Raw genomic sequence first — 27912 nt, forward strand, 5'->3', positions numbered from 1 at the left:
TGCTGTGTATGCGCGGGAGCAGTTTTCTCTGATCAGCAAGTGCCTGACTGTGTAAAGTCTGAGAGTGTCCATCAGGCTTGCTTTTGGGGTTCTCAGCAGGTTCCTGAAGCCACCACTAATGCAGTGCCCAGCAGCCCCACACGCCTTCTGTTTACCAGAGACAGAGTTGTGCTAAGTCCTGGAGCCACCAGACACCCTGGGGTCGCCTAGATATATTCTTCCCGGGTTCAGCCCTGGCTGCCTCAACCTCTGCCTATCTGGGGCAAGGGGCAGGAAGTCATCACTGCATCCAATCCTTTCTTGGGGTGACTTCCTATTTCTATTATTTAAGGAAAAAGTGTTATTCTTAAAGGAGATGAAGACACCTGCAGATCATGGCACCAGGGAGGTCAGGGCAGGTATGAGGGGAGGAGCAGCCAAGAGTCCTCTGTGACAGAGGCTTGAAGGGAGCAGGGCTCCTGTCTACTGAGCCACCCCAGGCCCAGCACCTCTCTGTAGCAAATTTAAGTACAAAGTGCATGAGAGGGAGAGAGGTTGGTTCTAAGTCATTTATCATCCCCATTTGACATATAAGGAACTTAAGGCTGAAATTGTGTCTTGCTAAAAGTCACAAATGTGGGAGAGGAACATAAATCTAGGTTTTTCTAGAGACACAAAGAGTATTTATGTGAAACTGTAGAAAAAGCAAACATCCCAAGTGACAGAAAGCAGAACAGTGCTGCCTGAAGATGCTGGGGGATTGAACGTAAGGAGGAGACCAGACTGACTACAAAAGGAAATTTCTGAAAGAATCAAATTCTTTATTTGATTCTTATGAGAATTCGTATATTGATGTCAAAACCCACTGACTATCCAATTTAAATGAGTGCATTTATTAAATACCTCATTTAATTATTTTTCATCCACTGTAACTCAGAATCTGGGACCCTTGTTTCCACCACACTGGTGACCTCCAGTCCTGGTATTACAGATCTGGCTCCTGTGTCCTGCAAGAGTTGCTCTCACACCTAGAGAAGATCAGAGTTCTGAGATCAAATCAGGACAGCAGTTGGGGGAGGCTGTGGGAATGCAGGGCTGGACCAACTGACTAATCAATTGGCAAAAATCAAATGTAAACATTGACTCCATCTGGGAATATGCACCCCTGGGCTAAACCTTGCCACAGTCCAGGTGAGCTGACCTGTGCTTACTAACCTGGGAACAGAAAACCTGTCCATTTCCATGGCTTTCCATGACCCACTCACTCATAGGACAGGCAGCCAACCCAGAACTGCCCTCCATCTGAGTCCGCAGCTGAAGTCAGGGACACCCAAGATAATTCAGAGTATCCTTCTCCAAGCAATGAACAACTCAGAGTAAGACTTAAATTTAATAAGTTCCCTGGTGGCCTCTTCCAATTTGCTTCTGATCTGGCTAACCTGGCCCAGATTTCAGCCCGCTAAGAGCAATCTTTGGCAAACTGGATACCCGTGCTACTTAAACTGGTTTTTGATGGCTAGCAGGCCAATGAGAAAGAAAGAGGGAGTCACACTGGGGAGCAAACAGATGAGGTTATCTGCTCCTCCGATGATAATAGCCCATCAAGAGATTTTCAGAGCCTTGGCATTTGCAATCCTCTTTAGTCTTATAAGCAACCCAGTCAGCTGAGAGTTCCAGAATTCTGACAGCCTATGACACAGAAGGACAGGAATCCCCATAGACTGAGAGCATAACTTCATCTCACGGTTGCTTATCAGTAGGCAGAACGCAGGGATGCAGTCTGCCCTGATGGCTTCCATCTCAGACATGGGGAGGAGCTGGGTCCAGACAAATTTCATGAACTGCCGTCTGCTCCAGCAGTCTGTCCACACATGTGGTGGGCTTTCCTGGTGCTTTTGTCATTTCTGCAGAAAGGATTCCCAGGCTGCAGGCCTCATGGCTGTACCAGCCCTGCCACTGTTTTTGACTATTGGACTATCAGTGAAAGCTAACGCTACTTTGGGGGATGCAGAATAAATGACTCAGGGTGGAGGTATCATGAGATCACATACCTGAGTGACACAGCGTGCTGTGGTGGGATGTGTAACCACCATCTCATGTTGTCCGCTGGGTCATTCCATCTGGCATAGAAGCAGCTCCTACTGGGTTATGAACTCAGAGGTCAGCAGCAGACCCTCGGAGGCCAGCTCCACACGCTCCCACCTCCCAGGGGCCACTGATAACTGTCAAAAGCCTTGAGTAAGAAGAGACTCATGTTCCAAAATCTAGGTCTCTTTCAGAAAACACTTGGGGCTCCTGCTTTCACCCCTTCTTGTTTTGTTTAAATTTCTCTCTGTTGACACCCCTCATCCTCTTCAAACCCCGTATAGGCAACATTCCTAATGCAGATCTTGTTTGAATGCAGGCAGTGGTACCAGGTGGCTCACCAGGACAGCTGTACCAACTATGGGCAGAGGACCGTGCATCTCAGCTCACAGTACCACTTCCAGCCTTTTCAATTTTGCTTGCTAACAAATGCACATGGAACTGCTGCTTTAGTGTTCCTCTAATGAGCTCAAAGATTCCTCACTGGCTTGGTGACTTGGGATCTGCTCCTGTAAACTGCCTGTTCATCTTCTTAGGCCATTTTTTCCTCACTGGGGTTTTATTTTTATTGTGGATTTACAAAAGGTTTTTTTTAATTTCAAAGAGAATAAAACCAAGCAAATAAAACAGAATAGAGTCAATTGAAACAAAACAATGAATATGATACAAGACTCAAAACAAGATAAAAGGAAATAAGTAATGACTACCATAATGCCTCTTGTTATCTTAAAAATAACTGCCCATATCATCAGACATAGGAAAATCAAACAAAACATAACGGAATAAAACTCACCAAAATAAAATGATGAAAGCAATACAAGACTTCAAAACGAGATAATAGGAAAACAACCATGGCTACCATAATGCCTCTTGTTATATTCAAAGTAGCTGCCTATATCATCAGAGATAAGAATATCAAACAAAACAATTTCGAATACAATCAATCAAAACAAAACAACAAAAGCAATACAGGGCACCCAAACAAGATGATAGGAAATCTATAATGGCTGTCATAATATATTTTATCTTTGAAATAGCTGCCCATGCCATCAAATATGAAAAAATCAAGCAAAACAGAATAAAACCAAACTAAATAGAACAATGAAAACAATACAGGGTATCAAAACATGATAATAGATTAACAGTGGTAGCCATTGCTTTCCCTTTTTAAACATTTCCTCCCTTTTCACTTTCACAGTATGAACTGTGCATTTTGGAACCCACTAACTCTTTTAGTTTTATATACTAGGGAAACAACACGATGTTCATCCATGTGACTGAACCATTTCATCCATGCACATGATCTCAAGTTGTATCCATTTACCTACAAAAGCCTCAAGGTTATCTTTCTTTATAGCTGAGTAGCTTCCCATTGTATAAAAGTGCTGTATCTTTATTATCCATTCTGCCGTTGATGGGCAAGCTTCCCTGCTCTTTTCTGGCTGTCACATAGTTTTCTCTCCTTTGACTTTCAGTCTATGAATTTTCTTTCAAATTAGATGTGTTTCTTGTATAAAGCACACTGATGGATCCTATCTCTTGATCCACACTGCCTGTGTGTCTTTTTATTGGTGAATTGAGGTCATCTATATTAATGGCTAGGGCCAGCATGCACTGGCTTGTCTCTGCCATGCTATTTTCCTGCTGTTGGCTGCTTACTTTTCCCCTCCATTTAATTGTCTGCCCCGCTTGGTGATCCTCCTCTGCCACTGTTCCGGGAAGTGTGGTCATTTGTATCTCTCCCTAGAATGTCCTTCAGTATTTTTTGTAGGATTGTTTTGGTGGTCATGAATTTCTTCAGTTGTTCTTTGTCATGGAAGTATCTTGTTTCTCCATTAAGTTTGAAAGGTAGTTTTGCAGGGTACATAAATCTGGGTTAAAAGTTGTTTTCTTTTAGGACTTGAAATACTTCACTCCAAGCTTTTTGACTCGATGGTTTGTGTTGAGAAGTCTGTCATAATTTTGATGGGTTTTCCTTTATAGGTAATGTTTCTTTTCTCTAACAGCTTTTAATATTCTGTTCTTGTATTGAATTTCTGGGAGCTTGATTATTATATGTCTGGGTGTATTTTGGTTATGGCTAGCTGGTGTTCTATATGTCTCACGTATCTGAATGTCACTTCCTTTGCCCATGCTTGGGAAATTTGCTGATATTATTTTCATAAACAGACTTTTAATGTCATTTGTGTTGACCCCTGCTTTTTCACTCACACCTGTTATTCTTAAATTATTTTTATTTGCATCATCTTGCAGCTGTTTATTTCCCGATTCCTTGTTATTTTTAAGAAATCTTTCCTTTTGCAATAGGTAGGTACAAATCTGTCTTCAAGGTCTGAAAGTCTGTCTTCAATTTCTTTCAAGAGGTTTTGCCAGCTTTCAATGGAGTTTTTATCTGTCTTCTTTAGAGATGATTAACAATTACTTTATTATGTTTTTCATTTCTTCTTTTACCTGACGTAGTATTTCTGTTCCAATTTCTTTTTTTTTTTTTTTAATCGGTACCAGGGATCAAACTCATGACCCCCTGCTTGCAAGGCAGGTACTTATGCAGCTGAGCTAAATCCCCAGCCCCTTCCAATTTCTTTTATAGCTCATGAAGTTGTTTCTTTACTTCAGTTGCCATCACTTCTGAAACTTCAGGTGTATCACTCCCAATCTCTTCTGTGTTTACACCTCCTGCATGGATTGGAAGCCAGAGACTGCCTTTTGCTTCCTTGTCTTGACATTTTCTTGGGTCCTTCTGGATAGGCGGGTAGTGGGGTTCCAGGCACTTGCCACATTAGCTACACTTTCTCTGAAGCCTGACAGTTTGGTTCTTCTGTTCAGCGCTGGCCACGGGTATCCAGTGGTGGCCACTGGGTGCACTGATATGGAGCTAGCTGTTGCTTCTCCCAGCCCATGCTGGCTATCAGCGACAGGAAGTGTCCCCAGTAATGGCTGGTGTGTGTGCAGGGGCCTATAGGAGCTTCTTGTCTATCCTTGATATTTAAACTTTGGTGTTATCATGGCAAACATCTTCTTGCAGTTCCCACACCTACAGGTAGGCCTTTTGCCAACTACTAAAGCAAATTAAGCATAGTAAGAGAAGGAAAAGAAGTTAAGAGAAGATGTAAGATTTTAAGGCAAGTTCAAAATTAATTTATTAAATAGGATAAAATACAAAGCTACAAGACATTTTTGTATTTAAGTATTCAAAATAAAACAAACAAGTAAACTGTAAAAAGGTCAAAAAGTTAAAAGTGTTATGGGAAAATTGAAAAAAGCATAAAAATATTATTTTTAAAACTTCATGGAAAAAGGAAAATGATGTAAAAGCCAGAGTAAAGGGACAAAGCACAACCAAAAATAGAAACAAAAGAACAATGGAACAAATAAAAGAATGTATGGTGGCAGCAGACAATAAACCAACCTAAGACTGTAGTTATAAAAAGAATGAGACAAAAACAGAGAAAAAAATGCAACCAAGAGGCAAAGGTTAAAAAGATTGAGAGCTGGCTGCTAAGTCCCGATCATTCAACACCTGCTCTTGGGGCCCCTGGGGTCCCCAACTGCAGAGGCCAACAATGGTCAGGAAGCAGAAAGAAGCCCAGGCTGCTTGTGAATCTGGTACCTGTTTGCACAACAGGCTGAGGCCAGCAAACAGCCTGACCAGGGCCTTTGTATTCTGAGCCACTCCCTATGCCAGGCCAATGGCCAAGCCCCCAGGGCATTACTGCAGTAGGCAGTGCGTTCTTCACTAGCTAAGGGAGCTCTGGGGCACTAACCACTGTCCTGCTGCCCCACCTCCCCAACTCCTTTGTGAATCTCCCACTTCCCAGCCCCTCACTTGCTTTCTGGCTTCAGAAAGTAAAGCCTGCAAGCAGAGAGAGAGAGCCCAGGGGATATGCTACTCTGGGATTCATGCTGGCCCCAAGTAAGCAGGAAAGGAGACAGCCTGTCTGAACAAGCTCACTACCACCCAAGAGTTTACAAGGCAACAGCTCCGTGATTGGCCCCAGGTGTCAGCATGGCAGCTCTGCCTGAGGAAGCCATGACTGTGAGGACCCCACACCACAAGGCCTGCCCAGGCCGCTTCCCAGAAAACCTCTTAGTTTTTACCCAAAGTGGCCAGCTGTCTGTCAGACGAGTTAACTGGCTAGGTTCAGTTGCAATGACTCATAAAAAGATTCAACTGACGACAATCCAGAGTTCCATCACCCTGTTTCAATGCAACTTAGAAGGCTGAGGAAAGCCAGAGGAATCAATTAAAAATTTTTAAAATTCCAGACCTTAACTTGAGGTAAAGAAAAAGTATGGAGGTTAAGAACAGCTAGCTAGAATCATTCCGGTGAGCTGTAAAGAACGGGTAGTCAGGGGCTGGGGATTTAGCTCAGCGGCATAAGCACCTGCCTTGCAAGCAGGCGGTCATGAGGTTGATCCCTGGTACCGATAAAAATGAAAAAGACAAAAAAAAAAAAAAAAAAAAAGAACGGGTGGTCTCCCCACTGCTCCAAAAGCTCACTGGAAATTTAGTTGCTTGGTATTCAGATTTATGTTCTCAGAGCAATGATGCTTGGTGCTGATGCTACCACAGGGCCCACATGCACTCAGCCCACAACCTAGTGGTTCTCTAGCTCAGGAATGGACAACCAGGGTTTGTTTTCATTTTCAATTGTTTTTAATTGGGTGACTGAAGCAGGATTGTTGGTATTAAAAAAAATTAAAGACCATCATGCCATCTCATCTCTGCTGGTCTACTCTTTCCTTCATGTCTTCCTTCTACCCCCCTCCCTCTTGTTGCCTCTCATTCCACTTCTCCTTTCTTCCCTCTCTCCCTGCCCTTTCTGTGGTGCTACAGATTAAACCAGGTCCTCATGCTTGATAAGGCAAGAACTTTATGAGTACACGCTTGGTCCTTTTTTGACTAAATTGGCCTCTAACTCATGATTCTCCTTCCTCAGCCCCAAGGTAGCTGGCATTACCTGCATACACAACCAAAGCCCAGCTATGCCTCCAGTTTTCTGTGGACAAGTATCTCCACCCTCATTCTTGAACCATCCACACAGCCCAAGAGCTCAACCAACATCTGCCGACTGGACAGAGTGGCCCATAGGTGCAGACTGAAGCAGGGGCTCCTGGTGGCATCAAGGTCCAATACATAGGGAACCCATCTGTGGAAAAACCAGCAGGGCCTGTGCAGGCCACACCCTAGAAACATACAAAGGCGGCCTTTGGCCATGGTCTCAGGACTTTTCTGTTGTGGGTCTCTGACAATGAGGATTCATCTCCACCCACACAGTGCTGCAACATAACACAGATATGAAACTGGAAGTTCTGGAACAAAGCAGACATACTACTCGGGATCAGGCACTCAAAGATAAGGGTTACAACTGAAGGTGTGCTTCTATCTGCCCCTTCAGACCACCTGGCCTCCTGTTTTGGATTTCTGGACTCAAACATGAGGGTCCATATGATCCTGTAACTTTCTCCTCTCCCACTCCAACAAAGTAACGTTTCTGAGTCCTTTATAGACTGATCCAAATTGTAAAGTGGCAAAAATAAGCCTCTGTTGTTTTCCTTCACAGTGTGCGTGGTGTGCTTTAATAAGGTCTTTTGGGTGCTCGGACACACACTTGTGCTTTATGAACTTCTTGCGACCATGTGACACTGAAAGCTGCTGTACACAACTTCAGATTTCTTGGCTAATGTCCGGTCTTCATTTGCAACAAATGTTCATTTTAACAATTAAGGTACAGATAGACACCCATGGATGGGAGGGAATACATTTATTTTAGGTATAAAGATTTACTATTATTAACAAGTTATCACTGCTATTTACACGTTTATAAAACGGAAATAAAAATGACATACAGGTTTGGTGCCAAAAGTGGCACACCCAAACTAAAATCAGTACAAAAATAAATTCTCAAGCTACGTGTATTTAAAATAAAAGTCACTGAAAGAGTGAGGGGAAGAATCTGCCTAGTCGCCTGCTGAAACACAATCAGCATGGCAGCAAAGCAGCCCTGGGGCAAATCTGTGCCTGCCGGAGGAGCTGCCCCATGTGTTCTTGCAAGGACGCAGGACAATGAATCAAAGTCAAATACTGTACATCAGAGTTCTGTTCCTGAGCTATGGGAGTTTAGAGCATCTAAACTGGAGGGAATTCCTGCTAAAGGGCAGCTCTGTGGGGTCAGAGTTGAGGAGCTTTCACCAGTGCTCCGCCAGTGGCACCAGCACCCTACATCGTACTCAGAGAGGATGCTAAGTCCACCTGGGAAGGACAGATCCTTGGCTAACTGAGACAGCATGCGAGGCTTCCCATGGGCTACCAGTCCCTTGCATGTCTACTAGCTGCAGATAAGCAGGGACAGGGGCAGAGGACACAAAGCTGCTTGGTTTGGGAACCCTTGTGCCCATCAGGCATCAGCCTTCGCGACCATGGCAGAAATCTCCAGTGTTTCCAAGGCCTCCTGCCTTCAGATACACACTGTGTGCACCGGTAGTGGACAGCACAGCTGTAGCCGTGGCAGGAAAAGCAAAGCCGGCCCAGCACACACTGAGTCCACGCAACATTGTACATCACGCGAGGCAGCTTTCAGAAAGGCTAACTTTCCTCCTCCATCCAGGAGCTGGGCAGGCCCATGCGCCTGTTGAAGTGGGCATGCTGGGTTCAGTGAGCCAAGAACACAGCCCAGCCCACTCCCACTCTGCCTGGGTGCAGTGCAGCAGGATACCTGTCCGTGTAGGCTCCTCTGCGATCCCAGCAAGGACTGCCAATGCTGAGGAGAGCGGGAAGAAAGGGGCGGATGAGTGGGCTACACCCACTCCAGGGTTTCTGAGGTGCCAACTCATCCAGGGCAGCATGGAGTGGAGGACACCAAGCAGTCCCAGCAGCCACAGCTGCACTCGCTCACTGGTCCTGGACCTTGGCTCTCTTGGCTTTCAGGGACAGGTGCTGGAAAAGAACAGCAAACACCACAGTTAGACAGATAAGGAACCAGACTCCAACATAATCCACACAGCAGGCATCAAATTAAGTCATTCATTTGATCTGTGCCTTCTCTAGAAATGCTATACCCTCAGAAAACACTCTGAGAGGGGAAAACCCATGTGACCAATACAGGACACAGGTCTTAGGAGGTTGTAAGCAGCCTTGGCCAACCCACCAAACTGAACCTCACTACACAATGCCATGTGGCAGCTGCCAATAAAGGTTTGACCTCCTACCCACAGGTAGTACCACTGCTGAACACCTTTGCTCAAGGGACTGGACTTCGGCAGAGATGACCTTGACATTCCAAGGAGTTCCCAAAAACAGTCTAAGAAAAGCACTCCCTCCCTAGGAACCAGAGAACAGGCTGGTTTTCCAAGTGCCTCAACATGGCAGCCACCTATACTCAAGGATGGCACTAAACTCATGTTCCTGTCTGCTAAGGGGACATACTAACTAGGAAGGCAGACAAGAAAAAGATGCTTCCTAGTGACCCTTTCCCCAGAAATGTCACAATCAGTAGAAATAATATATGAGGTTTACTAAGACTGTCATCCTGGGTATCAGAAAACACAGCTAAAGAATGAAAATACTCCACATTTTAAGGTAAAATCAAAACACCAGAAATCTTAAAATATACATTTAAGGTATGGCATATGAACACACACTTCTAATAAAGGATCTTCACTCACCAACCAAGGGAAATCTGATACCTCACCGATAATCTCCCCACCTGCAACTGCTAAGTCCCAAACCCCAGCACAGCCACATGGCCACTCAAAAGCCAGGCCTGACACCATCAAATGGAGAACTACAAGCATCGAAAGAACACAGCACAGAGCCACTGCAATCTGAGAGGGGTGGCATCAGGAACTCTGAGCAGCAGCCAGAAGCCAGACTTTCTCTCCACTCAGGCCTGAGGAAGGAGCAGTAAAGGCCAAGCTAGATAACATGCTACCTTTGCGATCAGGAAACATGGTTTAAGAACTAAAAGACAAATCTCTCAACAGGAGCCTATGCCCTTCCCTTGACCAGATATGGGTCTTGCTGAATTTCTCTGAGTTCTCTCTTGTCAGTACTTCATCTGATAGGACCCTACAATAAATATTAAGACATTCATGGCCTTAGCTTGGGAACGGACAATGACACCATCCTGCCTGTGGGGCCATTTTTGGTCCTCAATTTCTGGAAAGAATGTTGGTTATAAACAAAACAAACTTGAACCATTTTGGGTCTCTTTATAGAGTGAGTGCAATACTGAAAGGCGAGAGATGGAAAGTGTCCACTGGTGCCAAGAACAGAGCACAGATGATCTGTGGGTGGTGCACGGTTGTGAGGCATTGAATTATGTTCAACAAAGAACGTCTACCATACATGGGCAGCCCTTGACGACCTGAGAGGGCCTAGGAAAATCAGTCTTCACTGGACAAGTTGATAGCAGAAGTATCTTTGGACTATTTAGTTAAGAAAGGGCGAAGTTTCCCAGAAGAGGGGATTGCAAGTCCCCCCTGCACAATGAGGTTGTTGGCTTCTAAAGTTCTTAAGTCTCTCTAAAAATACTCAGTTCACAGCAGAGGTGATGGGGTGAAAGGCATTTGGAGAGAAGAGACAAGTCCAAAGCTTTGAGCTTGTCATTTCCTTCAAACTTCTCAAGCTATCTGCTCTTTAACTTTGTGAGTTTAACCTAAGGAAATTATAATTTGGAGCCAAGAAAGGAAAATGACTCAGAGATTCTAAGCTAATTCTGTTCTCCATAAGCCCAAAATGAATCCAAGACACTTCCAGGTTTATCACTAACTGCTAGCATATTATTACTTAACAGGCACGTTTACAAGCACAGCCTTTTCTCCACTTCTGGTTTGCATTTCTTAGTCACTTCTTTTGCACTCCTGAAGACTGTTTTCTACTTGAGAGGTTCTGAAAGAAAGTATTTTCTATCTTAGTAAGTTTACTCTTTTCAACTCAATAGAATACAAACAACATACAGTACACTTTCTTCAGTTTCTGCAGATCTGATTTCAAGCAGAAATATCTGTATTAGGGTATATAGAGAACCACAAAGGCCTGTGCTCAGTGGCACACACCTACAATTCCAGCTACTTGAGAGGCTGAAACCGGAGGATCAAGAGTTCAAGGCCAGCCTGAGCGTCTCAGCATGATTCTATGTCAAACATAAAATCTAAATTAAAAAAAAAAAAGATGAGAGATATTACTTAATTAGTGGAGGAGCAGTTGCCTAGCTGGCATCAGGTTCTGGATTCAATCACCCATACCATAAAGGGAAGAAAAAAAAAACTATAAATATTTGAGTTGTCTTTGATTAGATAAGGATTCAGTATTATAAGAAGATTTAAAAAGGGCAATTCCCTTGGACATTACAGAGGAGAGGGATGAGAAGACCCTTTCACTTACAGGGTCACAAACTCAAAGGTCTCTGACTGCTGAGCAAGTGAATAAACAAGTGACATAGGCCTGTGAAACACGGAAAGCAGCAGCCATTCCCTAGCTCCTGCTGATTGCCACCAAGCAGCAACTTGGGCTTTGTGTCACTAGATGTGACATTTATTTCAAGGAAAGTCAGACATTTGTATTTAACTGAAAAAAAATTAAATCCCTTCCTATATTGCCTAACTGGTATTGAACTCCAGGGCTCAAGTGATCTCCCTAACCTTAGCCACCCAAGATCTGGGTCTACAGGCACATGCTACCAAGACCAGCTTAAATCTCAAAATTTTTAAATACAGCAAACAACTCAGATTTTGGTTTGAAACACTGTGTAGTCTGGTTCTTGCCCTGATAGAGAACAGGTCTCAGACTTTCACTTATGCTACAAATAACAGTAAACCTGGACAAAGTATCTGATATCTTTTTTCATGCATTGGAACAGCACAGGACTTTAATCTATAATAAAGAGAGAGCGTATGTGTGTGTGTGTGTGTGTGTGTGTGTGTGTGCGTGCGTGCGTGTGTGTGTGTGCGTGTGTACTGAAGACTGAACTCAGACTTCATATGCTTAAGTGCTCTACCACTGGGCAACATTCTCAGCAGGTTCTGTCATCCTCAAAAAGGAGACAAAGGTGAACTTCACATTCATTCCAGGCCTTATAGAAGACTGGCAGAAACAGAGATGAGAGTTCAAGGCGCTGTGACAGCTGTAATTTGCAGAACAAAGCATAAACAAGGAAGAGTTCCAGAAGTCTACAGAGGGATATCTTGAAGCCTTTGGCTGAATTCCAAGCTGAACATGTGCAGGACCAAATAAGAATGGTAGAGAACAGTACCAGAAAACTACAAGCCAAAATGGAGATTCTGGGGATTCGTGCAGAGGTGGAGAAGATGGAACTTTGTCCCATTTGAGTACTGAGACCTCAGTCAGTATCCCAGGCATATGATACTAGGATATCCACAGAGCTGTATCTTAGACGTACAGCTAGGACCTGCCCCATTAATGACTAAAATCATGTCTCAACAGAATCAAACTGAGGTGCCCGTAAATGAACTGATGTTCAAAAAAATCCCGCACCATTCTATACAAAGGAAACACATCCAGACTCCAGGACACAGCATCTACAACAGCCAGCACACAAGAAATTACTACACAACAGAGGCAGCAAACTGTGACACATTACGAGGAAAAAACAGCCAAAGGCAAAATGGTGTGGATCAGAGATGATCACAGATGAGTTGGTAGACAAAGACTTTAGAATAGTTACTATAAATATATTCAAAGATTTAAAGAAAAGATGGATGCAAATGAGTGCACATGAAGAATTAAAACAGACATTTAAAAAGTAAAAAACAAAATGAAAAGGAGAGCTAAACCTCAAGATAGGACAAGAGAAACTATCCCAAATGAAGCCAGGAAACAGAAAGATCACAGCTTTGTGACTTGTGAGACAATATTAAGTGCTCTAATTCCTACATAAGTGGAGCTGGTAAAGAGACGATGGAGCATAAAAAATACCTTAAGGAAAAACTGTCCTATGATCTGAAACATCAGCTTTAATATCCAACAAGCCCAGTGAACTCCAAGCTGGAAAAACACGAAGATAATCACACATCAAAGGGAAAAAACATTAAAAGCAGCCATAGCAGCAGGGAAACACATTACACATAGAGGAACAACCATGGAAATGACCGCTGGCTTCTCACAAACACTTCAAAATTGACGGCAAACAGATTTAAAATGCTAAAATGAAAAAACAGCCAGGTGTGGTGGTGCATGCCTGTAATCTCAGCACTCAGAAGGCCGAGGCAGGAGGACTGTCATGAGTTTGAGGCCAGCTTGAACTACATAGCAAGACTCTGCCTCAAAACAAAAACAAAAACAAAAAAATAACAACAAAGAACCCTCTTTCAAGCTAGAACTCCATAGAACAAAAATATCTTTCAAACATGAAAATGAAGCAAAGATACTTTCAAAGAAATGAACACTGAGAGGATATTTCCCCAGCAGGTATGTCCTAACAGACACACTGAAGGCAGTTCACTGACGGGAAAGGACACAGGGAGAAGCCTGGATCTCCACAACGAACGACGAACAACAGACATGACAGGCATGAGTGTGGGCAATATAAAACACCTTTCTTTCTTGTTTCTTAACCTCTTTAAAAGATAATTAATTATATAAAACAAAGATAGTAACAATGTATTGTGGGGTTTAAATATACACAGAAATATAAGACAAGACCACAAAGAATGAAACGGGGAAAACAAAGTACACAACTTGTAAGTTTATTATAAGCAAGACAGTGTAATACTAATTCAAGATCAACTGTGCTAAGTTAAGGATGCATCTAACAACCCACAGAGCAAATACAGACACACAAACCACCAAGACACATAAAAGGCCATTAAAAGAAATAAGAATACTTTTAAAAATGGTTTACTTGAAGTAGGCAGTAAAAAAATGAAAAAACAATGAAGTGTACTTAAATCTAACATGTTAAGTGCCTACCTGGCAAGCACAAGGTCCAGAGTTTGATTTCTAGCACAAGAAAGAAAGAAAGAAAGAAAGAAAGAAAGAAAGAAAGAGGAAGAGAAAGGATAAAACAGTTGAAAACCGTGTCAGCTGGGTGTGACACTGAAATGCAGCACTAGGGAAGGTAAAGCAGGAGACCTGCAGCACGTCTGAACCCATCATGGGCTACAGTCAGTTCAAGACCAGCCTGAACTACATAGTGATACTCTGTCTTTAAAAATGCAAATAAAAACAAAAAAACAAACAGTTCAGACCAAAGATGGACTCTAAAGGACCATATTTTGCCAGGAAGTTTGTGACTGACCTGCCAGTCTACTAAACACATCCAACTTTTCTTCAGTTAAAAATCTTGTTAGAAATATGTGCAGCCTTTTCTGGGGCAATGAATTTTTTTCTTTTCTTTTCATTATGGAGTTGAAGGGACTTGTTTTAATTGTACCTCCCTGTGAAGCAAATGATCACGTGCTTTCATTCAGAATGTTACAGAAATGCTAAGTGGAGAGGGGACAACAGATTTCAGCATTAAATTGGAGAAATGTGTATTTAATAGGAAGCAACTGCTAGCTGGCAGTTTGGAGAACTGTCTCTGTTCTTTCCTACCGTTCCTTGTTGATAAAAGTGTGGAGCCAGCTCCAACAGCCAAGCAGATTCGATGGCAGTCACGTCTCTCATGTAATACTTAGAGGTCTGTATAACTTCATTGTAGATGACCCTGTAACAAGAAAAAAGCATGTGCTAGGATGGCCAGGAATACAGTTAGCGATGAGTCTCCCCCTACGCTTCAGCAGGCATGGGCATACCCGGCAGGCCCTGCACTGAGCACAAGCATTTATGCTGCTCACTAAGCATCACAACCTGAGTGTCGTCAGTGTCTATTTTACAGATGAGGCACTGAGTCCCACATTTCCACCCCAGTTAACTGCAAAGAACCTTTCTAGATTCTTAACCTGCATTTAGAGTTCCAAACTGAACTTAAGGACTTAACTAGAAAATGTTGAAATGGAGGTAAAGGCTTCCCTGATTCTGAAAAGGGCTGGGAAATGTCTGTAAGACACAAAGGAACTTCTCAGAGTGATCAAAACTTTAAAAATCTATTTATAATGCAAGCTACATAAATATCTACACTTGACAAAACTGCTCTTTGCCTGTAAATTAAAAGAGGCTGAGGTAATACACAACCAAAAAGCCACGCACATAATTTCAAGTCCGCAGACTTCAGGGGCACACATTAACAGACAGCAGTTTCTGAGTCATCTGAAGTACTGACTCAGAATGCCCCTCAGCACTATGAAAATCCCAGAGCCACACTGTGGTTACCCCTCTAACACCATGCATGAGTCTCAGCTGACAGGAGGAGGAGGAGGAGCAGAAGCCCTCTGCACAGAGACAGGAAGCGAAGATCAACTTCTTAGCCTCCTGAGCAGCCTAGGCCTGGTTGTGCTCCCTCCTTTCCCTGTCTGCCCTTCAGAGTTCCTTGGAAATAGAGCAGGAAAATGAAAAGCCTTTCAAATTTAATCACCCCAAAGTCAGCAAATCCTTAGAAAGGGATCCAGAACTCACGCTTCACTTCCCTCCAGCTTATCCCACACACAATGGCCACGGGTAACATTTCTAAATCTAGAACTGACTAAGTCTGCATTTCCAGCAAGTTTACAGGTGATGCTGATGCTGTTCTGGAGACCACGCTTGGAAAACCACTGTCTGACTACAAATTATCTGACAACAGATCTCCTGCCCTGTAACTTTATCTTCCACACCTTCCCTCCCTGTCTGTAGGTGGGCCCCTCCTTCTTCATCCAGACTCTCCCTCCTTCTTGAAAGTGGTAAAGGATCAGTTATTGTTGTCCTTAACATTTCTAATCCACTGTCAATCAATACTTTTTTATAAAATATACATGAATTAGAAAAATTAAATTCTAAAAGGCAACAAATAAAATTCCTGTAGTAGCACTAAATTGAACAGACATAAACCCAACCTGTCAAAACACTTGAGAAATGTCTACATGTCGTCTCCTCATTTCCACACTTAACTTTTCCTTCGCAGCCAGTTTTGTATATTGGCAGGGGTCACCCCTTAAGTGGCCTTTAACAGTCACACCATGACTTCCCAGCCCCTAAAAAAATGAGGTTCCTTCATACGGCCAGAGCTTTGCCCATCCTACTTCCTCAGTTCAAATACTCATCAGACCTTTTGGCCTGAAAAACTCACCTGGAGGGCCAGGGAAAATGTTATCTCCTCCATAAAGCAAGCCCTGACTCTATCTGGCACTTGAGTGCCAACCTCAGCAAACCCCCTCTGCATGTAGCACAGGAACCTGCCTGGATCTCTCCATGCCAGGAGTGTGGGCTGGACCCCAGGTCATCTCAGCATAGCTGTGCTATGCAGGGATTAGCATCTAGTCAGTGGTAAAAGTAAACACTGGTTCAGAGGATGAGTGAGGAGATACATATCACTATTTCCTTATGGGGATCTTTCATGGCAAAGACTGAGCATAATAACAAAGCCAACAAACACATACACAGCATCTATATTCCAGGGCCTGTGCCAGACCCCAGAGACGGAGAGATGAAGAACAACTAGGGCTTGCTCCCAAGACAGGCCTCAGGCCCAGTAGCAGGAGGGGCTTACCAGCGAGGTGGCTTCTCTGGGTAGAGGACTGATGCAGGGTGGATGTGCAGTTCATGATCGTCACGGATGGTCCTTAGGAGACAGAAGTTTGTCTGAAGCACATTTTAAGTACCTACAGCAAAACTTTCCCACAGATTTAAAAAAAAAAAAAATACTACCCAAAAATGCAAGCACACTTTCACCTGAATAAAACACTTTTCTCCATCTTCCCTGTACCCTACTTGACTCGCCCCTGTCTGCTGCCATAGGTATAAAGAATAAATCATGAGAAAAGAGAAGAAAAGCGACATGTTACACTCAGAAAAAACACAGTGAGATATAATGTTCTATTCTTGCTTATGCTTATATTTCGCAGGCTTTTCCATACAAATTTTCTTTGGGCAGAAGTAATACATGTGATTTCTTCTATGAGCTTTCTAATTACACAGAGTTAAATACTAAGGTTAAAGACTACAACAAAAGTTAAGAATAGCTGAATAAGCAAGCTTAGTATTGGTCCGTGAGTCTCTCTGAAAGTTATCTTCAATTCCAACTAAGATTTCTTTCAATTTAATTAAAAAATCATTTCTTGAACATGTAATTACCAATCAAATCAGATCATAAAAGAAGACTAACAGACTAGGATGCTGCTGCCCCAAACAGTTATGTAGTATGCCTATCAGCAAAAGGGCTCTGCTCATCAGAAGAAACGCTTCAAGTCCCAGGACAGAGGTCATTACCAGAACCATAATAAAGCCAGCATTCGGGGCCCCGGCTATCCCATCGGATGGTGGTGAAGTGACACTGAACTTTGTCTCAAGGGAATAATGGACCTGGAGTCTCTTGTGTAAGCTCTATTTTTGTTGAAGACATTAGTGAGATGATTATTAGAAGGCTCATTGAAATGGTCGAGAGAGAAAGAGAGAGAGAGAGAGAGAGAGAGAGAGAGAGACAGAGACAGAGAGAGAGAGAGAGAGAGAGAGAGAGAGAGAGAGAGAGAGTGAATGTTAATCAGCAACCATTCAGCGCAAGAGAGCAATCCACACAAGTGAGAGGCACGTACTGGGGAGCTCAGGCCTCATCTCCCACCTGCAAGGGTGCCTGAAACACACACAGTTCGGGGGCAGAGGCAGGTGACAGGCAACAATCATGAGTGTGATACTCTAGACCACTCTGCTGGAGTGACAAATAAAACAACTAGACAGAAATGTAAAGTGCAGTCAGCTTCCAGGATACTGGATGAGACAGAGCCAGCTGCAAAATTTGAAAAATCCTCCTTAAACTCTAGACCCTTTAACAGAAGCCCAGTGTCTGGGGAAACAAATCTCTTAGTTGTCTCAGATGAGAGGACTCCAATATTTTCTGAGAGGGAAAAAAAAGAGCAAATAATGGCAAAACAATATATTGAAGATATCTGAAAAGGAGCTGAGGAGAAATCTTCCGAATGGCCCCTTATTAAAGATGAGAAGCGATGAGCACCACACTTTAAACAGGCCACAGTGAAGCGAGGAGGATCCAGTGAGCCACGGGACAGCAAAGACAAGTGAAAAGTGCAATTCAAGGAACAAGAATGACAGCTTTGGAGAAAAGAAGGACCTTTACTACATTTGAACATAATAAAGGTATCACAGGCATCAGTGCTCAGTGATTGCATCTGAAAACTGCAGCCTGGAGCAGGAGGCACAGTGACATGAAGAAACCACTGTGGCCACAACGTACCAGTGACCTCAGTCATAACGAACAAGTAACCTCTCTGGGAAACATCATCATTAAATTAACCATTTCTTCTGGTGGAATTATTCCATTATTAGAAATGAGATATTACCAGCCTCTAGTCACATAACTGTATCCTTCTTAAAACAACCATTACAACACGTGGATGGGCCAAACATTTAAGAACTATTTCCAGAGAATTAAGATAATTAGCTTAAAGCTATATAGACAATGTCAACTCAGTTTTGGAAGAAGCCATAATATGAATTAAAAATAAAGTCTCTACTATCTCTACATACCAGTTTTCTGTGGGGTTTGGGTTATTTTAAACATTTCTCCTTTAACAAGTGACTTCATAAAATATCATGTTACCTATAAGCTCCAGTAGAATGGAACCTTGCTGCATTTGCGAAGAATCCAGAAACAATGCACCTCAGGACTGGATCTGGATCACCTGCACAGAAAACAGTGAGGGCTGAAGCCCTGGGGTGCGCCGTGCTCCACTCACTACGGCCTCTGCTGTGCCTCACGGGACCCAGGCCTAGCCCCACTCCTGGCTGCTTCACGCCACCTCGAAACCACCTGCTGGGCCAGCCCACTGCTGTACTGTCCCATGCTGGATGCCTTTCCTTCCCCAAGCCACCTGGGGAAGCCCCCATTTCCGTAATGGCTGTCGAGGAAATAAGCTTTGGCCTGTTCCTTTAACTGGGAGATCCTCCAACCCCCCAAACCACAGGTGACAAGAACAACGCTGGGCACAAGAACCTAAGACAGCCACTCCACAAGTTGGAGGAGACCTCAGAATTCCTTCTTAAGAGAACATCTCGTGGGAATGATATTCTTTGCACAAGACCCAAGTTGTAATACTACACATCATTATTTCCGTGGTGTAAGACATAGTATGTGATGCTTTGATATCTGCAAACCTTCCATTTCAGTTGGTGCTTCTATTGCTACAGTAAACATCTTTTGTGGATAAAAGCTTCTCCATTTATTATGATGTCCATAAGATAAATTCTAAATTATACAAAAGCATAGTATCATTTGTATGGCTTATATCATTCAATTTTAATTTTTTTATTTTTCTATACTTTAATTCACTGAAATCAGGACAGCATTTTGTAGTAATAGTGACACTTTTTTCTGATACATAAAATAATAACAATATCTTACATCCAATGAAATACAATATTTGGCAAACAAATTCCCTAAAAGTGTTACAGTTTAGAAAGCCATCAATACATTAAAATATCAGTTTCACTGTATTTTTTGGCAAAGACTTATCTTCTTTTATAATTATTTGATTACTCCTACTATGCAAGTAAATCTTCTTTTGTGAATTCTATATAATAATCCTTCACTCATTTATTGATTGGACATTAGTGTTTTTTCCTAAACAGATTAAATAAAATTTTAAACTAAAGTTCTGGATCTTTTATCTCATGACTGCTAAATATATTTTTTACTATTCACTTTCTATATCCTTTAATTTTGAGTATAATTTATTTAACTTCTATGGTTTTATTTTTCTTAAGCAGAGAAATGACACATCTCTAATCTTTATCTCTACTCATCATTTGATCTAAGACTCGGTCTTTTTTTTTTTTCCCCCCCATAAGAACTTTCATATAAAACATGCATTCTTCTTGAGGGCAATATCACCTCTAAAAACTGAAAACTGCTCCTTGGGGATGGAGGTAAGGAGGCTTCTTAGATATTACAATGGCTTGTGGCACTCCAAAGCTCAACTCTCCTTTACAAAGTCTTACTCCTGAGCATGGAATTCCTTGATAAGAATAACATCTAGTTTTGTCCCGGTAGCAGGTTGATAATTAACAGGTCCAGATACACAGATTCAGAAACAAGGCTGTAATCACTCTGCAGGGGCCTGTCCAATTAGCTGCCCTTTGTAAGCTTCCTGTTTCTATTGATGCCACCAACATGACCCAGTCACACAGGTTTCAACTCTTCCCTCTCTTGTCAGCATCTAACTTGTTCCTTATTCCAAGCACTTGTCCCAAAGTGCTCTGGTCTAGCATACCCTTTCTATTATTTTCTATTTCCACCAGTGCTCAATGAGACTGCCACCACCCCTCAAGAAGCTGGCTCTATGGGGTTCCCTCTTCTGCACGGCTGGTACACTTGTCACTGTATATATTATTGCTGAAGTGTCCATTATTTTAAATTCCAACTGATATATATATAATGTATTTCTCCCTTCATACACTAGGCCCTAAGAATAAGAACCAAGTCTTGGTCACTTTCTAATCATTTGTTCTTGTTCTTGACACAAAGATAATGTAAGAGTCTGAAATAACATTGCCTGGGTTCAAGTTCTGACTCCACCACACACTTCCTGTGTGATCTCTGGCCAACCTACCTCTGGCCCCTTAGCCTCATTATTCTCATCTAAAAATGAAGATAACAGCGCACATTTGCATAGCTGCTGTGTACTTGAATTAATTAACATGAAAACATTCAGAATACTGCCTGGACTGTTAGAAGCACTCAAGAAATGTTAACAAGTACCAGTGGGGTTGAGAATGTGACTGAGTACCTAGCACACAGTAGACTTTCAATTGCTGGATGCCTGAGCAGACGTAGTACTTCCTGAGAAGTGTGGGCTTCTGTATTGCCCAGATGGGGCTCTGCTAACCACCAACCATGTTGTCTAAACATAATTTAACTGCTCCCTAGGACTTCCTGACTTCTCTGTAAAGTAAGGGTGTTAGCCAAGTGTGGTGGCACACCTGCATTCCCAGCACTTGGGAGCTGAGACAAGAGGACCCCTGTGAGTTCGAGGCCAGCCTGGGTTACATGGTGAGTTCAAGGCTAACATAAACTACACTGTAAGACTCTGTCTCAAGATAAAAGATGCTGCGTGGATACCTGCCACAGTGGGCGATGAACCGAGGGAACAGATGTAGAGTCCTGGGTACACTGTGACCTACTATATCCCTGATCAATGGCCATCACTGGCACCATCAGAGGTCACAGACTACATTTTATATTGTCCTGTTCAGTCCTATCCTTACACACATGTGCTTGCTTTAACAATGCTGGCATCAAAAAAGAAAATGTAATTTTTATGTAACAGTCATAAATTCCAACCACTTAAAAGTAATTTTCCTTGCCATAACCACATGGTCACATTAATTATATGATGTACAATGCTATGAATGTTAATGATTCTTAAGTGTGGTCATAAGCTTTATGATATTTTTGTTTTTGTTCTTAAAGGATAGCCCTGAGAAATACAAATGAAACTCCCAAAGAAAGCTTTTTTCAGGCAGGTAATTCAAAGGTGAACCCTGGTGCAGGGCCAGAGCACACTGTACAGTCTCATACCAGCCCAGCATAAGAACAATAAGAACGCGACCAAGTCAAGCAAAGAGCGAGCAGTCAGACAGGGGCAATTCATTCTCACCTTCACTAGACTTCTTGGGCACCTGAAACTTGACAAGTAGCTTTTTCAACTGTTCTCTCACCGTCGCGGCTCTGACAAGGCCCTTGTAATTCAGGAAATGCTCTTGACACCATTGCGAGTTTTTATTGTGCTACAGAACAACCCAGACAGAGGGAGTATTAGAGGAACATGGGAATGACCCAGTGAGGGCGATATTGTGAGGACAATTCTGTCCCTTTCCCTACTACCTTGTTCAATGAGATACAATCTTCGGATTATGACTCGCCTTATTTTGGTCCTGTCTCAAAACACATGTTGGCAACCATGCTCCCATGGGATGTCTCTGCAACCCCCAGTCTCCACACTGAGGAGCAAAGGGGAACTGAGGGGTAAACAGAGCCGTTTGTAACTCAAATATAAACATGAGACATCAATGATCAGAGAGGGCCTCATCTCTGTGGTGCTTTGTAAATCAACTCTTTCTTTGGCAAGATTCACTTTATAACTTTATCACTATAGACAAGCAATATGGCACTTGCCAATGCAAAAGTAAGTTGCAAATTATTATCTGTCCCCAAAAATATGATTTTTCCATGGAACAGTGCTTAATTTCATTCCAAATTCTTAAGTAAGACTTAATTTTCTTGGATTAAATTTTTGCTCTGGGAATGTACCTCTGAAATTACATTGTAAGCCAGGGTGGAAAGTCCTTTAAAATAAAATGTATTTCATAAAGGATTTTTCCAGATGGCAACTACAGAATACAATGTAGACTCACATCAACATTCTATTGGTAGGAAAAGCTTCAGATTAGAAATGGTACTCATGAAAATGAATTTTAACTGATTTAATCTATAAGTTAAAATGTTTTTCTTTTCCTGAATACTACTTATTAACTGATTCATCTTCAAATATCTGGTAAAACAAAAATTTGGTATATCTCCTCTGAAAAAGTATGTAAGTGAATAATGAAAATGTGAAGTATGATTCCCTTTCCTTTATATGAGAAGTTTCCTTTTTCATCCATTGCCATCATCTTTAACTTACTCTAACATTTTTTAGTGAGAACATTAAGCTATATTATTTCCAGTTAGTATTCAAGGACATTAGGAATAAAAAGTCAACAATGAAAACTAAACAAGAGTAGGGTATGTTGACATGGCCAAACATATTCTCACGGAAGGCAGGATAACACCAATGAAACAACCATGATTATAAAGCATCCTCATCCTTTTTCATCTAGCAGAAAATATAACAGAATTTCCTATTCGAATGTTACCTTTCTGTCCAATACCTCGTAGATGGAAAGATACTGAAAAGCCAAGGCCTTACCTCAAGCCTCTACCAAATCATGTCACTAGGCAGGAAACACCAACAAATGATCCCTGCGTACACCCGGCAACAGCGAAAGAGAAGCTCAGCATGACACCTAATCTACTGGCAAGACATCTAACAGGAAAATAAAGGAATCTCTTGCCATTCCTTTGTCTACTAACTTCTGGTATCCCCCCTTCCAAATCACACCAGGTGAGCAGGTGTGGGCTGGGTCCCTCTGGGTGGTAGCTGTGCTTACTTTGATAAACGCTTCATACACGTTGAGCATGGTGAGGTGATCACCCTCCTCCACAGCAAATTTTCGGTGCATTCGGATCTGGAAAGAACAGCATGTCATTTGGAAACTGACTGCTATGAGGCTGGAAGTGATATTGCACACTGAATGGCATACAGTGGTGAATTCAGAAAAGTCTGGTTCACACCATCCCAGTTGTGCCATACCTGAGAGCCCTCCTAAGTTACAATATGTTTATCTGTTTGTTTTTCTAGAAACTACTTAATTGAATCCTCTTCAAGTATCTGGTAAAACAAAAATTTGATATTTCTCTTCAGATTGATAACCTGACCCTTTCTTGGTAACCTGGCCTTTCTTATCTGTAAAATCAGGAAATTAAACCTCTTCATTGAGACTGCTATAAAGTAAGATAATTTAAAGTTCCTGGCACAGAAGCTTGATAAATGTTAATGTCCTTACTTCTCTCCTCCCAGTTCCCAGCACCATGCAGTGTCCAAGGAGGGCAGAGGTATGCTGCCCAGCACATCGTAGACACTCTATGGTCCTAGGCCATCACCAGCTGCACAATCTTCAGACCCCACCCTTGAATTCCTCCTGTAAGATTCTGAATACGCTATTTGTTCCCCTGGATCAAGGAGCACCAAGTACACAGATTTCAGAATTTTACCCCCAACTAAATATCGTGTTACCTTCTTTCCTTCCTTTTTCATCTCTCCTTCCCTTCTCTCCTCTCATTAAATGTTTTTTAAACCAAGAACCTAATATAGATCAGGTACTGTTACTGGCACTTGGGATACAACACTGAAGAAAACTGGTGGGAGAAAGATAACAAAGATAAGCAGAACGTGTAGGCTGTCAGGTGATCAGAAGCACCAGAGGAGCAGCGTAAAGCTGGGAATGGACATGGGAAGTAAAGAGACGCTCCGATTTTAGACAAAGGGGAAAGAACTTCAGTTTTCTCCTTTTTAAAGTTTGAGTGTTCCTGTCCTGAAGTAGGACTGTTAAAAAGGTTAACCAATAGACAAAAACACCTGAGAAATGGACCTACAGGAAAACTCTGTCATTTGTAGACACACAACTGTTGAGAGGCTCCCAACATCTGTGAGAGAAGTAGTCTCCCTTCTACAAATCTGAGTTCACCCTCCCTGCACAAAGCTGCTGCTCCCTGCACATAGCTGAGTCCTAGACCTGTGCCCACCTCCATCAACATCCTCCCCTTCCCAGGGCTCTTCAGTACCCTAACTTGTGCTCCAGTCTTTCCCACCTTCACTCTCTCAGTCAGTACCTCTGCCTGTGTCTCAGGCAGCTCCTGGCACCTCAATTTCAGCTCCCAATGTCCCCTCTACAACACACAATGGAGCAGTGTGGTGCGTACAACCAGCCTGCCCAGGCATTGACTCCTTATGTTACTAATGTAACCCACCATCCGAGTTCCCTGGTGAGAAACTGAAAGTCAACAGTACAGCAGTTAAGGTTGGGGCCCTGGATTTGAAAGCCCACTCTGCCAATTCCAGCTGTATAATCATCAGTAAGTTGCCTAACTCTGTGGACTTCCATCTCTAAGATATAACATTATCTACCTGTGAAGTTTATGATAAAGACAAAACAAAATTGTGTGTGTAAAGGGCTTAGCACCATGGCAGACAGAAAGCTGATATCATTTGCACAGCTGTCATTGCTAAGTTCTGGGCAAGTCTCAACAAGGAATATCCCAAGTGAAAGAGAATGACATGAACAGCTTGAGGAGTAAACTGGACTTACTGCCTGAGACTTCTGGTTTGAGGGGATCACAAAGATATTCTGAATCTGCATCATGGCTGCAATGCTCAGAATTTCCTGAGAACATCCAAAATTTCCTGTAAAGTAAAAAGGCGTGTTTGACTATAAACATGCATATCAACAAGGAGTAAGAGATATTTCCTTTGTACCATAAAATAAGTAGCAGTAAAATAAGATAGTTTAACTTTTACAGTCTATGTAACATGAATAATTCACTCTGCCAAATGGAATGCCCTACATAGGCTGAGCCTTGAAGGACTCAAAGAAAAACATGCGATCCCACTCTGCAGCTGGAACACTGAGGGCACGGATTGTTAACCACGGTGGGGTCCAGACTGGTCAAGGTAAGGGCAGCTCCACCCCTGCTCCCTACTCCTGTGTGGACAACTAGAATCCTGGTAGTAAGGCTGGGGAAAAAGGGGACAATGAGTGTGTGTGAGTTGCATCCCTCCTTCTGTCTCTCTGTTCTTGGCCCTTCTGTGTGGGTTTTCAAAAGTTCTCATCTCTCCCAGGAAGGCCAAGGCAGAAGCAGATAGAACAGCACTCAACATGCTGTTCCCAGTAGCACCCAGAACAAGATCTGCCAAGACCAGTCTTCCACGGTGCTGGACAGAGCAGATCACATGGCCTGTCACCCCTCTCAAAGCTCATGTGTGATGTATTCTCCCAACCCAACGCTTAGAATTTGCTTTTCAGTGTAAAGCGAAGGGCATCTGGCTGTTACAAAACACAATTGTAGATAACTTTCACCATGCTGTTTCTGACACATATCCTCAAAAATCGCCAGCTAATACACAAAAGTTAGAAAAAAACAAAACAAAAAGTTACCTTTTCCAAAAGGGAAAAAACAACCTATGTCTACATGATTTTGATTTCTAATTAAACAGGTCTCCAGGTTACATATGTTTATCCTAGAATTCATGTCCTCACAAAAATCTGAAGAGTATCAGAGAAAATGGAACCTTGTAGATTGCAGGTAGAAATACAAAACAAAACAGGTACTGTGACAAATACTATGGTACTTCCTTACAAACTTAAATTCAACACAGTCATACTGGAAAATACTGTAGATAGTGTAAGTATTCAAAAAAACTAAAGTAGAGATTCACACATGGGAAGAATTTCTAAACTATTTTCAGGAGCAGATTATATAATACACGATGTAATGAACAGATACTCTGAAGAAGAGACACTAAGAAACCAAATGCTAATTCTATAGCATTATGAAATAAAATTTAGCAATAGTATTATTCACCGTTCAGAGTGTATTAGTCTAGTTTCTTATGTTCAATTTCAGCATACGTAAAGATGAAGACAGCTACTTCGAAGAGAATGAGAGACATTATGGTAGTCATTATTGACTTCCCCAAAATCAGATCTTGAAGACCTAAAAAGCCTTCATCATCCTGTAATGATTTGATTAGTTCTATAATGTTCAGTATATATTCAATGTGTGTGAAGATGGGGACAACTATTTGGAAGAAAACTAGAGACAATAAGATAGACAGTGAAGATCTCCAGTGGACTTGCTTTGAAATCTGTGTTTCTTTAAATTGTTTCCTTATGAACTGTTTTGTTCTGTTTTGACATGTTTAATCTTACCCTCTTTAAGATAAAAAACAAGTGTGTAGGACTGATAGCCATATTACTAAGTTTTTGTTGGATCATTGAGCAGAACTGTTTGCAGTGTTATTATTTGAGTATCACTTTGCGTGCTTTAATTTTGTAACTTGAACAACTATTTCTAAGATGACAATATATAACTTTCAACTAGTGATTTCTTACTATTTATTTTTCTGAAATTCTGTATTATTTCTACCCTTTTTTTCTGTTTTTTTTTTTTTTTTTTCTCTCTTTAAAAAAAAAAGAACTGAGAAAAAAAAAAACTAAAAACACAATTTCCACATGATATAGTAATCCCACTTCTGGGTGTACATCAAAAAGAACTGCAATTGGGATGTAAACGCAAAATCTGCACTCCTGTGTTTATCACAGCATTACTGACAATCAGCTTTAATGGAAGCAACTAACAGATTCATCAATGGATGAATGGATAATTAAAAATCTGGTACATACAAAACGGTATACCACAAAGCCTTTAAAAAAAGAAAATCCTGTCATTCCAGATAATACAGATAAAGCTACAGGGTGATAGTAAGTGAAATAAATCAGGTACTGAATCGCAACCACTATTATTTCACTTATATGTGGGATCTAAAAAAGTAATCTCACAGAAACAGCAGAAAGGAAGTCACCAGAAGCTGGAAGAGAGGAAAAAGAAAGGGGAGATGCTGACTAAAGAACACAAGATTTCATATTGGAAGAGTAAGTTTTAGTATTTCCTTGCAATGAATAGTGACCATGGTTAATAATAATGTAATACATACTTCAAAACTGCTAAAAGAATAGATTTTTTTATTCACAGAAACATCACGAAATGGTAAGGTAACAGATATGCTTGATTGACTCTGCAGCATACACATAGATCAATATATTGCATTGTATCCCATATACACAATTACTATTTGCCAATTAAAAATAAATACTTTTCCACGAAATTAAATCATGAGTGGTCATATGATGTAGTGATTCCGCTGTGGGGTATATAACCAGAAGTGAAAGCAAGGATTCAAAGAGGTGTTTGCACATCTAAGTTCACTGCAGCACTGGTTCACAACAGCTGAAAGACAGGAGCAACCTCAGTGGCCCTCAACAGGTAAACAAAGAGTGGCACAGACATACACTGCATCATTCAAGCCTCAAAAAGGGAGGAAATTTTGACATATGTCATCTATTACGTGGATAAACGTTGAAGATAT

General features: G+C 41.9%; 1 protein-coding gene across 2 annotated transcripts in view; it reads right to left on the bottom strand.

The window, feature by feature from the left end:
• Window positions 1–7812: 7812 nt before the first annotated feature.
• The window catches only part of Dhx35 (DEAH-box helicase 35), an 83889-nt gene continuing 63789 nt past the window's right edge, over window positions 7813–27912 (bottom strand). Inside the window, exons 16-23 of one of the 2 annotated variants that reach the window (XM_063248352.1) lie at window positions 25076–25170; window positions 23318–23395; window positions 21766–21895; window positions 18711–18792; window positions 16647–16718; window positions 14618–14729; window positions 13994–14023; window positions 7813–9001 (exon numbers count right to left, since the gene is read on the bottom strand). In XM_063248352.1, coding sequence (XP_063104422.1) covers window positions 8957–9001; window positions 13994–14023; window positions 14618–14729; window positions 16647–16718; window positions 18711–18792; window positions 21766–21895; window positions 23318–23395; window positions 25076–25170 — 644 coding nt within the window. In that variant the 3' untranslated portion in view covers window positions 7813–8956. The remainder of the gene's footprint in view (window positions 9002–13993; window positions 14024–14617; window positions 14730–16646; window positions 16719–18710; window positions 18793–21765; window positions 21896–23317; window positions 23396–25075; window positions 25171–27912) is intronic. The other variant, XM_003467755.5, reaches the window with a different exon arrangement.

This window comes from Cavia porcellus, unplaced genomic scaffold, assembly GCF_034190915.1.
Source record: "Cavia porcellus strain 051 isolate PalLab524CR breed Dunkin Hartley unplaced genomic scaffold, mCavPor4.1 scaffold_5, whole genome shotgun sequence".
Lineage (NCBI taxonomy): Eukaryota > Metazoa > Chordata > Mammalia > Rodentia > Caviidae > Cavia > Cavia porcellus.